General features: G+C 47.9%; 1 protein-coding gene across 4 annotated transcripts in view; it reads right to left on the reverse strand.

The window, feature by feature from the left end:
* Positions 1-14278, reverse strand: part of LOC121533510 (SHC-transforming protein 2) — a 32966-nt gene that overhangs the window by 11147 nt on the left and 7541 nt on the right. For all 4 annotated transcript variants that reach the window (XM_041839512.2, XM_041839514.2, XM_041839513.2 and 1 more), the window contains one exon: positions 10798-10868. In XM_041839512.2, coding sequence (XP_041695446.1) covers positions 10798-10868 — 71 coding nt within the window. The remainder of the gene's footprint in view (positions 1-10797; positions 10869-14278) is intronic.

A 14278-nucleotide genomic window follows, 5' to 3' on the forward strand; every position in this document is an offset into this window, starting at 1 on the left:
CTTACCGGGACCCAGCACCGTTCCTCCGGACCGTACCCCTCCCACTCCACAAGGTACTGAAGGCCCCCCACCCGATGCCTCGAATCCAGGATGGAACGGACCGAGTACGCCGGGGCCCCCTCGATGTCCAGAGGAGGTGGAGGGACCTCCCGGACCTCAGACTCCTGGAGCGGACCAGCTACCACCGGCCTGAGGAGAGACACATGAAACGAGGGGTTAATACGGTAATCAGGGGGAAGTAATAACCTATATGTGACCTCGTTGACTCTCCTCAGGACTTTGAACGGCCCCACAAACTGCGGGCTCAGCTTCCGGCAGGGCAGGCGGAGGGGCAGATTCCGGGTCGAGAGCCAGACCCGATCCCCCAGTACAAAGATGGGGGCCTCACTGCGGTGGCGGTCAGCGTTGGCCTTCTGACGACGCACGCCGCATTGGAGGTGAACATAGGCAACATCCAATGTCTCCTCCGCGCGCTGAAACCAGTCATCCACCGCAGGAGCCTCGGTCTGGCTCTGGTGCCACGGTGTCAGAACCGGTTGGTAACCTAGAACACACTGGAAAAGCGTTAGGTTAGTGGAGGAGTGGCAGAGAGAGGTCTGGGCATATTCTGCCCATGGCAAGAACACCGACCACTCCCCCGGCCGGTCCTGGCAGTAGGACCGCAGGAACCTACCCACGTCCTGATTTACCCGTTCCACCTGCCCATTACTCTCGGGGTGGAACCCAGAGGTCAGGCTGACCGAGACCCCCAGACGTTCCATGAACGCCTTCCAGACCTTGGACGTAAACTGGGGACCTCTGGTACCCCGTAGTGCCGGAAGACGTGAGTAAACAGGGCCTCCGCAGTCTGCAGGGCCGTGGGGAGACCAGGCAGAGGAAGGAGGCGGCAGGACTTTGAGAAGCGGTCCACAACGACCAGGATGGTGGTATTACCTTGGGAGAGGGGAAGATCAGTTAGAAAATCAATGCAAAGGTGAGACCATGGTCGTTGTGGAACTGGTAACGGTTGTAGCTTACCCGCTGGGAGGTGCATAGGTGCCTTACTCTGGGCGCACACCGAGCAGGAGGAGACGTACACCCTCACGTCCTTAGCCAAGATAGGCCACCAGTACTTTCCACCTAGGCAGCGCACTGTACGACCGATACCTGGGTCACCAGAGGAGGGTGACGTGTGTGCCCAGAAGATCAGACGATCACGGATAAGAGCAGGCACATACTGCAGCCCAGCTGGACACTGCGGTGGAGATGGATTTGTGCGTAATGCCTGCTCTATATATACGCGTCCATCGCCCATACTACCGGCGCCACAATGCATGAGGCCGGGAGTATGGGGCTGTTGTCTCTGGGCCTCTCCTCTGTGTCATACAGCTGGGACAGTGCGTCTGCCTTTACGTTCTTCGTGTCCGGAATGTATGACAATGTAAAATCAAACCGGGTGAAGAATAGGGCCCACCTAGCCTGGCGAGGATTCAGCCTCCTCACTGCCCGGATGTACTCCAGGTTACGGTGGTCCGTCCAGACGAGGAAAGGGTGTTTCGCCCCTTCGAGTCAATGCCTCCACACGGTCAAAGCTCGGACAACAGCCAACAGCTCCCGATCACCAACGTCGTAGTTCTGCTCAGCCGGGCTGAGCTTCTTCGAGAAGAAGGCACAGGGGCGGAGCTTGGGTGGCGTGCCCGAGCGTTGGGATAGGACAGCGCCCATCCCTATCTTGGACGCATCCACCTCCACTACAAACGGTAGTGATGGATCGGGGTGGGCTAGTACCGGAGCTGAGGTGAACAGACCCTGCAGTCTCCTGAAGGCCAGATCCGCCTCAGCAGACCAGCGGAGCCGGGACGGCCCACCCTTCAACAGGGTTGTGATGGGAGCTGCGACCTTGCCAAAGCCCCGGATAAACCTTCGATAGTAGTTGGCAAAGCCAAGGAATCGCTGCACCTCCTTAACCGTGGTTGGAGTCAGCCAATTACGCACGGCTGAAATGCGATCTCCCTCTATCTCCACCCCTGAGGTGGAAATGCGGTATCCAAGGAAGGAGATGGACTGCTGGAAAAACATACACTTCTCTGCCTTAGCATAAAGGTCATTCTCCAACAGTCGGGCCAGCACCTTGTGAACCAGGGACACATGCTCAGTGCGAGTGGCGGAATACACCAGGATGTCATCGACGTAGACCACTACACCGCGACCAAGCATGTCCCGAAACACCTCGTTCACAAAGGACTGGAAAACTGAGGGAGCATTCATCAAACCATAGGGCATCACCAGGTATTCATAATGCCCGTGGTTGTGCTGAATGCTGTCTTCCACTCATCTCCCTCTCGGATACGCACCAGGTTGTACGCACTCCTGAGATCCAATTTGGTGAAGAAGCGCACCCCGATTCAACCACTGAAGGAAGGAGGGGGAGAGGATAACTAAATCTGATTGTCTCCCTGTTCAGTGGTCGATATTCAATGCACGGGCACAGACCTCCGTCCTTCTTCTTAACAAAGAAGAAACTCGAGGAGGCGGATGAAGTGGAGGGACGTATATACCCCTGACGCAGGGACTTGGTGACATATGTCTCCATAGCCACCGTTTCCGCCTGTGACAGGGGGTATATATGACTCCTGGGAGGTACAGCGTCTACCCTGAGGTTTATCGCGCAATCCCCCGCCCGGTGAGGTGGTAACTTAGTCGCCTGCATTTTAGAGAACGCTTGCGCTAGATCACGGTATTCGGGGGGAATGCGCACGGTGGAGGTACTATCTGGACTTTCCACTGTGGTTGCACCAACGGAAACATCTAGACACCTACCCTAACACTCACGCGACCACCCCGTGAGAGCCCTCTGCGACCATGAGAAGGTGGGGTTGTGGAGTGCTAACCAAGGGATACCTAATACCACAGGGAAATCAGGAGATTCAATAATCGAAAAAATCACCTGCTCAAAATGATTCTCCTGGGTGATCATGGTGACTGGTATAGTGACTTCCGTAACAAATCCAGACCCTAATGGTCGACTATCGAGTGCTCTGAGGGGACGTGGAATGGAGAGGGGAACCAATGAAATGCCTTGACGGCGTGCGAATGCCCTATCCATAAAGTTCCCAGCTGCGCCAGAATCGACTAGTGCCTTACACTGGGGAACTACCATGTGATCGGGAAAGTGGATAGGTAGGGTACAGTGCGCAACAGAGGGCTCTGAACCAGTGTGGGTGTTCGATACCTGGGGTGATGCGTGAGTGCCCTGTCTGCCGCCTCCAGGCCCAAAAAAACGTTGACTACGACGTGTGGTGGATTGTCCCTTCGTGCCACCAGAGTGGCACTGTCGCTGTCCTCCTCCGCTCTCTCGGCAGGCGTCTCCACCCAGCTCCATCGGCTCGAGGTCCGAGTCTTCCGGGGTGGAAACGGGCAGACCCCTACCGGGACGTCCTCTGGCTGCCAGCAGGTTGTCCAACCGAATGGCCATGTCCACCAGTTTTTTGAAGGACAACATGGTGTCCCGGCAGGCTAGCTCCCATCGGACGTCCTCCAGCAGATGGCACCGGAAATGGTCGATCAGGGCCCGCTCGTTCCACCCCAGGACCCCGCTGCCAGCGTCCGGAACTCCAACGCGAAGTCCTGTGCGGTCCTCGTCCCCTGCCTCAGGTGGACCAGTCGCTCACCCGCCTCGAATACCGCCCGAAAGAGGCAAGCGAACTCCCTGTAGTCCTCCAACGCGGCTCCTCCTTCGTTCCACACCGCGTTGGCCCACTCCAGGGCTTTCCCACAGAAGCAGGAAACGAGGACGGACACCTTCTCTCGCTCCGATGGTACCGGCCTGATGCTGGCGAAGTAAAGCTCCAATTGGAGGAGGAATCCCTGGCACAGCGTCGCTGTCCCCTCAAACGCTCGTGGTCGGGATATCTGGATCCCTCCTGGTGCTGGGGTGTAGGTGGCTGGATCCGGTTGGCCAGCTGGTCTCGACAGATCGGGTCTGCTCCTCTCCAGGCGTTGGACGACCTGAAGAACCCGATCCATCGCTTCCCCCAAACTGGCCAGCATCGTGGAGTGCTCCTGGACCCGTGCCACGACTCCAGGCATGCGCTCTTCTCCCGCTGACTCCATAGCGGGTGGGTGATTCTGTGATGCGTGTGATAGAAGGAGTCAGGCGCAGAAGAGTAATACGCATCCAAAGAGTTTATTCCGTCGATAAATAGTTGCGCAAGCATGCGACAACAAAACTCAGGCACAGGGGAAATATCTACCCCGGCAACAACAAGGTAAGGGTAGCTCAACCGAGCTACACACAGCTCTACAAACAATCACCCACACAGACAAGGAAGCAGAGGGAACACTTATACAATTACTAATTGGAGATAAGGACCAGGTGTGTGTGATTAATTAGACAAGACAAGTGGAGTGATGATAAATGGATCGGCAGCAACTAGTAAGCCGGTGACGACGAACACCGAAACCTGCCTGAACAAGGAGGGGAGGCAGCCTCGGCGGAAGTCGTGACAACTGTATTTCAGCCCTGCCACAAAAGGACCAGCTGACATCATGTCAGTGATTCTCTTGTTAACACAGGTGAGAGTGTTGACGAGGACAAGGCTGGAGATCACTCTGTCATGCTGATTGAGTTAGAATAACAGACTGGAAGCTTTAAAAGGAGGGTAGTGCTTGAAATCATTGTTCTTACTCTGTTAACCATGGTTACCTGCAAGGAAACACGTGCCGTCATCATTGCTTTGCACAAAAAGGGCTTCACAGGCAAGGATATTGCTGCTAGTAAGATTGCACCTAAATCAACCATTTATCGGATCATCAAGAACTTCAAGGAGAATTGTTGTGAAGAAGGCTTGAGGGCGCCCAATAAAGTCCAGCAAGCACCAGGACCGTCTCCTAAAGTTGATTCAGCTGCGGGATTGGGGCACCACCAGTGCAGAGCTTGCTCAGGAATGGCAGCAGGCAGGTGTGAGTGCATCTGCACACACAGTAAGGCAAATACTTTTGGAGGATGGCCTGGTGTCAAGAAGGTCAGCGAGGAAGCCTCTTCTCTCCAGGAAAAACATCAGGGACAGACTGATATTCTGAAAAAGGTACAGGGATTGGACTGCTGAGGACTGGGGTAGTCATTTTCTCTGATGAATCCCCTTTCCGATTGTTTGGGGCATCTGGAAAAAAGCTTGTTCGGAGAAGACAAGGTGAGCGCTACCATCAGTCCTGTGTCATGCCAACAGTGAAGCATCCTGAGACCATTCATGTGTGGGGTGGCTTCTCAGCCAAGGGAGTGGGCTCACTCACAATTTTGCCTAAGAACACAGCCTTGAATAAAGAATGGTACCAACACATCCTCCGAGAGCAACTTCTCCCAACCATCCAAGAACAGTTTGGTGACGAACCCAGAAGTTAATTGACAGCATGCCAAGGCGGATTGCAGAGGTCTTGAAAAAGAAGGGTCAACACTGCAATATTGACTCTTTGCATAAACTTTATGTAATTGTCAATAAAAGCCTTTGACACGTATGGAATGCTTGTAATTATACTTCAGTATACCATAGTAACATCTGACAAAAATATCTAAAAACACTGAAGCAGCAAACTTTGTGAAGACCAATACTTGTGTCATTCTCAAAACTTTTGACCACGACTGTAGTATTCATACCATAGTATAATATAGTATTTTTTAATGTGGGATTGTAGCATATTGGCCCAAAACCATCACACTTTGACACCTGTCAAAGAGGACCTCCAGACTCATGCTGGACCGACTGATAATCAGTGTTTTCCAGTCAGTCTTTGAATATGTGTCATGGGAAATGTCAGGCGCTTTCTTAATCTGCCAATAACAAGTGACTCCAGAAAAGACACAACAGGAAAAAACAAATAGAAGTGGAACAGTAAAAACTAAACGAAATGTAATTACATTAAATAAATTAATCCGGAATCCACGGTTAGATGGAGACATTCCATCCCCAAGCTCTTCTTCAACATCCTTAAACAATAACGGTATAGTGTAAACAGATGTCATTCTGAAAGCAATGACAATTGAGCTTCTTATTATGCTACTAAGTTATTCAAACAGAGCATTGGTAAGTTCATTATATCACAGATCTTGCCTTAACACTGTCATAAATACATCCATCTTCAATCTCTGCTCTTCTCCATCTTCCTTCATTCTTCCTTGTTGTCTCCTACCGACATATTCCAGCAGGCAGGCAGGGGAGTGTCCATGTGGCCCACTGCAGCTCAGCTCTCAACAGTCATTAGCGAACATCATCAATAATAGATCTCTCCATCACTCCATCTCTGCCTCTCTCCTGCACTTAAACCCTGTGTGTGTGGGGGGCTCAGATTACTGGCAATCGATCATGGAGGAGAGAAAGATCTGTCTGGTGTTCAAGATTACACACAATGTAGCACCCCCACCTCTGAGGGTCTTTTTTAACCTCTGCTCAGACCAAAATAGCAGGGTCACAAGCAAGCAAGGTTATTAAAGTAAACAAAAAATGAAATGAAAATGAAAACTAATCATCAAAAAACAATTCTGTAAACTGAAATAAAATAATTAACAAACCCATTTGAAACACTAAAACTATACTGAAACTATTATCTTTGACTCCAAAACTAACTCAAATCAAATAAAACCATCATGAATTATGTTCAGTTGTAGTTTTGGGGGGAGGCAGAAATTGAATGGGGTTTTTAAGCTTTTTTTATGGGGTTTTCAAACTTCTGAATCTGGCGGGTCACATTGACATTGACTTTCTAATTTAAAAGGTAGACAGCAAGATGACGTTGCCACGAGCAGCACCGCAGATATTGGGCACGTTTGAATGGTAAAGATAAAGCAACCGACTGTAGACGACAGTCGAGGAATTAAGTCGGAGAAGGTTCATCTGCGACAGACGAAAATCCGAAACACTAATGTGGTTTTCCAACAGTAAGGCTCAGATCAACATGGCAGTGTTGCCATTGTTAATAAAAGGTTGTCTTTATGATGTTGAAATAAACATGTATCTAACCCTCATATCACACACTCACAAACTGAAATCATAATATAATATTATGTGTGCACACATTGTACAACAATTAGCGAGACAGAGCCTCAAATATCACATTTATTTGTATATCCACTGTACACATAAATCACGGCAAATTGGTTCCTGTTTCAGTCATGTCTTTGGTCGACTGCAGTCAAAACTTCATGACCTTTGATCACATGATTTTTGTAAAGTTCATGCAGTCTATATGTAGGAGCCAGTCAGACAATCTTTATCCCCAGAATGCAACACACTTTGAAAGTGACTTGACAAAAGTGATCCGCTCGAACTCGCCCATTGAGATGAGCACGATGCAAGACTTTGCTCTCACACAGTCAAACAGAGTATCTGCGCATGTGCACGGGTTCTTCACCCTGCTACAACGTGGTAGCTACGGGACCAAAACAGCGGTTCAACGCTCCTGGTTGTTGCGGAAATTGACCCACTACTACTGTTTACTTCGCGCATCTACGTCATCTCGCTACTGTAAGTCTACCTTTAAACCTAACCTATCCTATGACCCTTCACCTTATGCATTTCTGCCCGACAGTGGCAAGAAGTGACATCACCCCCACCAAAAAAAAGATATATACAACACATAAATGGCTCCTAGCCTCCCACGCATAGGCTACTTTCTGTCCCCAATACTAAAACAAAAACTGAAACTAAATAATATAAAAACGAAATATAAATGTTTTATAAAACTTAAACAACTAGTAAAGTAGATCTGAAAAGTAACTTAAACTAAATGGAATTTTAAATGAAAATCTTAAAACTAATAGAAATAAAAATGCCCATCTTAAGCTTTTCTTTTTATTGGCCAGTCTGAGATATGGCTTTTTCTTTGCAACTCTGCCTAGAAGGTCAGCATCCCGGAGTCGCCTCTTCACTGTCGACGTTGAGACTGGTGTTTTGCGGGTACTATTTAATGAAGCTGCCAGTTGAGGACCTGTGAGGCGTCTGTTTCTCAAACTAGAAACTCTAATGTATCTGTCCTCTTGCTCAGTTGTGCACCGGGGCCGCCCACTCCTCTTTCTATTCTGGTTAGAGCCAGTTTGCGCTGTTCTGTGAAGGGAGTAGTACACATCGTTGTACGAGATCTTCAGTTTCTTGGCAATGTCTCGCATGGAATAGCCTTCATTTCTCAGAACAAGAATAGACTGACGAGTTTCAGAAGAAAGTTATTTGTTTCTGGCCATTTTGAGCCTGTAATCGAACCCACAATTGCTGATGCTCCAGATACTCAACTCGTCTCAAGAATGCCAGTTTTATTGCTTCTTTAATCAGCACAACAGTTTTCAGCTGTGCTAACATAATTGCAAAAGGGTTTTCTAAATTAGCCTTTTAAAATGATAAACTTGGATTAGCAAACACAATGTGCCATTGGAACACAGGACTGATGGTTGCTGATAATGGGCCTCTGTACGCCTATGTAGATATTCCATTAAAAAAATCAGCCGTTTCCAGCTACAATAGCCATTTACAACATTAACAATGTCTACACTGTATGTCTGATCAATTTGATGTTATTTTAATGGACCAAAAAATTGCTTTTCTTTCGAAAACAAGGACATTTCTAAGTGACCCCAAACTTTTGAACGGTAGTGTATGTATGTTGTCCTTTTGTATATAACATTTTCATGTTTATATGTTCACGTGCCCGGGGACCGCAGATTTAAATTAGCTGTAAAATAATATCTGGTGCAACGCATCACTTCTCACTTCTGAGATGTATGTTTTTGTTGTACATTGTCCCTGTCCAAATAAACTTAATAAAAAAAATTAAAAAAATTAAAAAGAGCGCTTGCACTGCTCCAACTCAGGCAAGGAGCCCTGCCTGGCCACCTTCATAGCACCAGCATCACATGTGTACACGTACACAGACACACATACATACAGTGGGGAGAACAAGTATTTGATACACTGCCGATTTTGCAGGTTTTCCTACTTACAAAGCATGTAGAGGTCTGTAATTTTTTATCATAGGTACACTTCAACTGTGAGAGACGGAATCTAAAACAAAAATCCAGAAAATCACATTGTATGATTTTTAAGTAATTAATTTGCATTGTATTGCATGACATAAGTATTTGATACATCAGAAAAGCAAAACTTAATATTTGGTACAGAAACCTTTGTTTGCAATTACAGAGATCATATGTTTTCTGTAGGTATTGACCAGGTTTGCACACACTGCAGCAGGGATTTTGGCCCACTCCTCCATACAGACCTTCTGCAGATCCTTCAGGTTTTGGGGCTGTCGCTGGGCAATACGGACTTTCAGCTCCCTCCAAAGATTTTCTATTGGGTTCAGGTCTGGAGACTGGCTAGGCCACTCCAGGACCTTGAGATGCTTCTTACAGAGCCACTCCTTAGTTGCCCCGGCTGTGTGTTTCAGGTCGTTGTCATGCTGGAAGACCCAGCCACGACCCATCTTCAATGCTCTTACTGAGGGAAGGAGGTTGTTGGCCAAGATCTCGGGATACATGGCTCCATCCATCCTCCCCTCAATACGGTGCAGTCGTCCTGTCCCCTTTGCAGAAAAGCATCCCCAAAGAATGATGTTTCCACCTCCATGCTTCACGGTTGGGATGGTGTTCTTGGGGTTGTACTCATCCTTCTTCTTTCTCCAAACACGGCGAGTGGAGTTTAGACCAAAAAGCTATATTTTTGTCTCATCAGACCACATGACCTTCTCCCATTCCTCCTCTGGATCATCCAGATGGTCATTGGCAAACTTCAGACGGGCCTGGACATGCGCTGGCTTGAGCAGGGGGACCTTGCGTGCACTGCAGGATTTTAATCCATGACGGCGTAGTGTGTTACTAATGGTTTTCTTTGAGACTGTGGTCCCAGCTCTCTTCAGGTCATTGACCAGGTCCTGCCGTGTAGTTCTGGGCTGATCCCTCACCTTCCTCATGATCATTGATGCCCCACGAGGTGAGATCTTGCATGGAGCCCCAGACCGAGGGTGATTGACCGTCATCTTGAACTTCTTCCATTTTCTAATAATTGCGCCAACAGTTGTTGCCTTCTCACCAAGCTGCTTGCCTATTGTCCTGTAGCCCATCCCAGCCTTGTGCAGGTCTACAATTTTATCCCTGATGTCCTTACACAGCTCTCTGGTCTTGGCCATTGTGGAGAGGTTGGAGTCTGTTTGATTGAGTGTGTGGACAGGTGTCTTTAATACAGGTAACGAGTTCAAACAGGTGCCGTTAATACAGATAATGAGTGGAGAACAGGAGGGCTTCTTAAAGAAAAACTAACAAGTCTGTGAGAGCCGGAATTCTTACTGGTTAGTTGGTGATCAAATACTTATGTCATGCATTAAAATGCAAATGAATTACTTAAAACTCATACAATGTGATTTTCTGGATTTTAGATTCTGTCTCTCACAGTTGAAGTGTACCTATGATAAAAATGACAGACCTCTACATGCTTTGTAAGTAGGAAAACCTGCAAAATCGGCAGTGTATCAAATACTTGTTCTCCCCACTGTACATAAACACACATGTAAATGTGTGAGTGCACACAGTAACACAAACACACAGCAAATGCTCACATGTGCCATTTACATGCATCAATGGCTTAGTCAAAAGGATGTTTACAAGATACACAATATTCTGGGCCTTGCTAGTAATATCATTACAGTGAAAAGCAGGGCTGGCGTGCCTGTGAATCTCTACCTGATTTGGTATCACTGTGACTGTTTTGTGTACTTTATCCTTCTACTCAGATCGGGTTCTACTGACTCATCACTAGCAGGGCAGAATCAATCCTCGCTTACCTCGTCACCTGGGTCCGAGTGTTGAAGTCCAGCGATCGCATCGACTTTAACACCTCAATGCAGCCCATGTACTGCAAAGACAGAAAAACAACATACTTTATTACATGATAGATTTCCAACAAGATGTATTATTCTATAGATAATTGTTCTCAATCCAATTAAAGTGAGGTTAATACATAAAGTACTTTAGGTCATGAGACAGGAACTATCATGACAGCCTTTTTCACTGATACATGGTGCTACGGCAATGGGTCACACACAGTGTATTTCCAGAATGGTTAACACATTACATGTATGACAATCATTTATACCATAGTACTAAAGGCCCAGTCACTTGCAGAAAGTGTGAGTGGCAGAATAATGGCCAGGTTAATGTGGTAATATTGTCTCCATGAGTAGATTAGCAACACTAAGAGCTCAGTGTCTTCAGGGAGTTGTAGCCGCAGAGGCCCCAGAGGAGCACTGTGTGTGTGTGTGTGTGTGTGTGTGTGTGTGTGTGTGTGTGTGTGTCACTGGGGACCACGCAAAGTGCTCTGGGAGAGGGGACTCCATCACCAGGGCTCCACTGGAGTCTGTTATTAGTCACTGAAACTCCTACTACACCAAAAATACTATTATACAACATACGTATGCTAAGTATACTAGGATATTAAATGTGCTATATTACTGAACCATATCAGCATTGAGGTCATATAAACATCATAGGCACAGGCCAAATTAGATCATGTTTAAATAGGCCACAACAGAGTCCTCACATAGCTCCTCCCATAAGCATCCACTGAGATGTAGGGTAGTCCCCCTGTAGCTACCCTTTCAAAGGTGTAGGAGTTTAGCAGACGCTCGATCATTCATGTCTATGCATCCTCATTTGACTCAAGCTCAATCAACGTCTTGTTAGTTTGCTGTCTGGATCTGTTGTTGTGGCTGGCTGCTGCCAGAGACAGGGAGAGAAGTAATCAGGCTAACTCCTCTGCCTTAGAGCTAAATGAGCAACCTAACCAGATTAGGAGACTGGGGAAGTCTTCCACCAGTCAGACGGTCTTCTCCTTCTCCCTCTCTTTCCATCTCCTTCTCACTCTCAATGCCTTCATTGTCACACTCTCTCCTGCACGATACACTGTCCCATCGAGCTCTCATCTCTCCTTCCGCCCCCCGGCAGTATCTCTAATACTCCCTTCCTGGAACCAGTGATGCAGCATTTCCAATAAACATTCCAGAGAAATGGCGAAAATGTGCCTTTCTTCTCTGAAAGAGACGCCATCTCCGCCACCGCCTTGCCTTCAAGGAATGTGAATGTCAACGAAGGATATCTATCATATTACTGGGGCTAATCTGGCCCCACTATCACTGCAACAGAGAACATCCTGTTCAAGTCTCCAGACAAAGTTTATTATCTAATATCTCAGCTGTTGCTGCTCGGCTCTCCAGATAGTGGCAGGGGCCAGCAGGGAGAGACTGGTAAGTGGCTCATGTTGCTCAGTGGAAAAGGTATACTGTACTGTCGCCATCTCCCAGTCCAACCAAGGTGTAAGTCTTTTTTCTTTTGGCGGAATAACTCTCTTAGTATTTCTCACCTTGCTGTTTGCCAGGCCAGGAGGCCTGCATTGCAGTGGCCTGGCTCTTAACGTGGTAGATGCAGGGCCACCACACCACAACCGCTGGTTCAGTTGGCTGGCTGCGGTGGCAGAAAGGACCAGATTGGGTGGAAACGTGCACCAGGGTCTCAGGTCTGTCTGTCTGTCTGTTTGTGTCTCCCTCCAGCAGAGCAGAGAAAATAAGATATACACTACATTGCCAGAAGTATGTGGACACCTGCTCGTCAAACATCTCATTCCAAAATCATGTGCATTAATTGAGTTGGTCCCCCCTTTGCTGCTATAACAGCCTCCACTCTTCTTGGAAGGCTTTCCACTAGATGTTGGAACATTGCTGCAGGGACTTGCTTCCATTCAGTCACAAGAGCATTAGTGAGGTCGGGCACTGATGTTGGGCGATTAGGCCTGGCTTGCAGTCAGCGTTCCAATTCATCCCAAAGGTGTTCGATGGGGTTGAGGTAAGGGCTTTGTGCAGGCCAGTCATGTTCTTCCACACCGATCTCGACAAACCATTTCTGTATGGGGGCATTGTCATGCTGAAACAGGAAAGGGCCTTCCTCAAACAGTTGCCACAAAGTTGGAAGCACAGAACCGTCTAGAATGTCATTATATGCTGTAGAGTTAATATTTCCCTTCACTGGAACTAAGGGGCCTAGCCCGAACCATGAAAAACAGCCCCAGACCATTATTCCTCCTCCAACAAACCTTATAGTTGCCACTATGCATTCGGGCAGGTAGCGTTCTCCTGGCATCCGCCAAACCCAGATTAGTCCGCCGGACTGCCAGATGGTGAAGCGTGATTCATCACTCCAGAGAACGCGCTTACACTGCTCCAGAGTCCAATGGCAGCGATCTTTACACCACTCCAGCCGACGCTTGACATTGCGCAAAGTGATCTTAGGCTTGTGTGCGGCTGCTCGGCCATGGAAACCCATTTCATGAAGCTCCGACAAACAGTTATTGTGCTGACGTTGCTTCCAGAGGCAGTTTGGAACTCGGTAGTGAGTGTTGCAACCAAGGACAGACGATTTTTACGTGCTACGTGCTTCAGCACTCGGCGGTCCCGTTCTGTGAGCTTGTGTGGCCTACCACTTCGCGGCTGAGCCGTTGTTGCTCCTAGACGTTTCCACTTCACAAAAACAGCACTTACAGTTGACTGGGGCAGCTCTAGCAGGCCAGAAATTTGACGAACTGACTTGTTGGAAAGGTGGCATCCTTTGACGGTGCCATGTTGAAAGTCACTGAGCTCTTCAGTACGGGCCATTCTACTGCCAATGTTTGTCTATGGAGATTGCATGGCTGTGTGCTCGATTTTATACACCTGTCATCAACGGGTGTGGCTGAAATAGACAAATCCACTAATTTGAAGGGGTGTCCACACTCTTTTGGCCATGTAGTGTATGTCATGATGACAGAGAGAAAAGCAGAGAGCAGCATAAATCTGCTGTCATTCAGACAGTAATAGATTCACTGGTGCTCCTCCCTGCACACCACATTATATAGAGAGGATGAAAAGACATGACGTCCCTTATCTACGCACATCTTATCTGCCTGGCTTGCTGCAGGGGCCATTTAAATATTATTATAATGGATTAGGCTACAGCAAACTGCTAATGAAAACTGGTGCAGGGCACAACCGTAATGAAATATTTCCTAAAATGCTCTCTGGTGTTTCCTCTCAGTGTAGCATGTTTAGCTGTGGACTATGGATGTCATATAATTTTGGCGGAGTCAGAGGTGTTAATGTGAGGAAAGCACGATTAGTGCTGAGGGAAGCCCCTGGCTGAGTGTTCTCTCTATGCTGTCTGCTACTAGTACTCCTCAGTGTTAATGCAGATGGACTCGTAGACCCTGCAATGTCACCCTAGTCCTTCCCCACCACGTGT

The sequence above is a fragment of the Coregonus clupeaformis genome, chromosome 20 (genome assembly GCF_020615455.1).
Source record: "Coregonus clupeaformis isolate EN_2021a chromosome 20, ASM2061545v1, whole genome shotgun sequence".
Classification (NCBI taxonomy): Eukaryota; Metazoa; Chordata; class Actinopteri; order Salmoniformes; family Salmonidae; genus Coregonus; species Coregonus clupeaformis.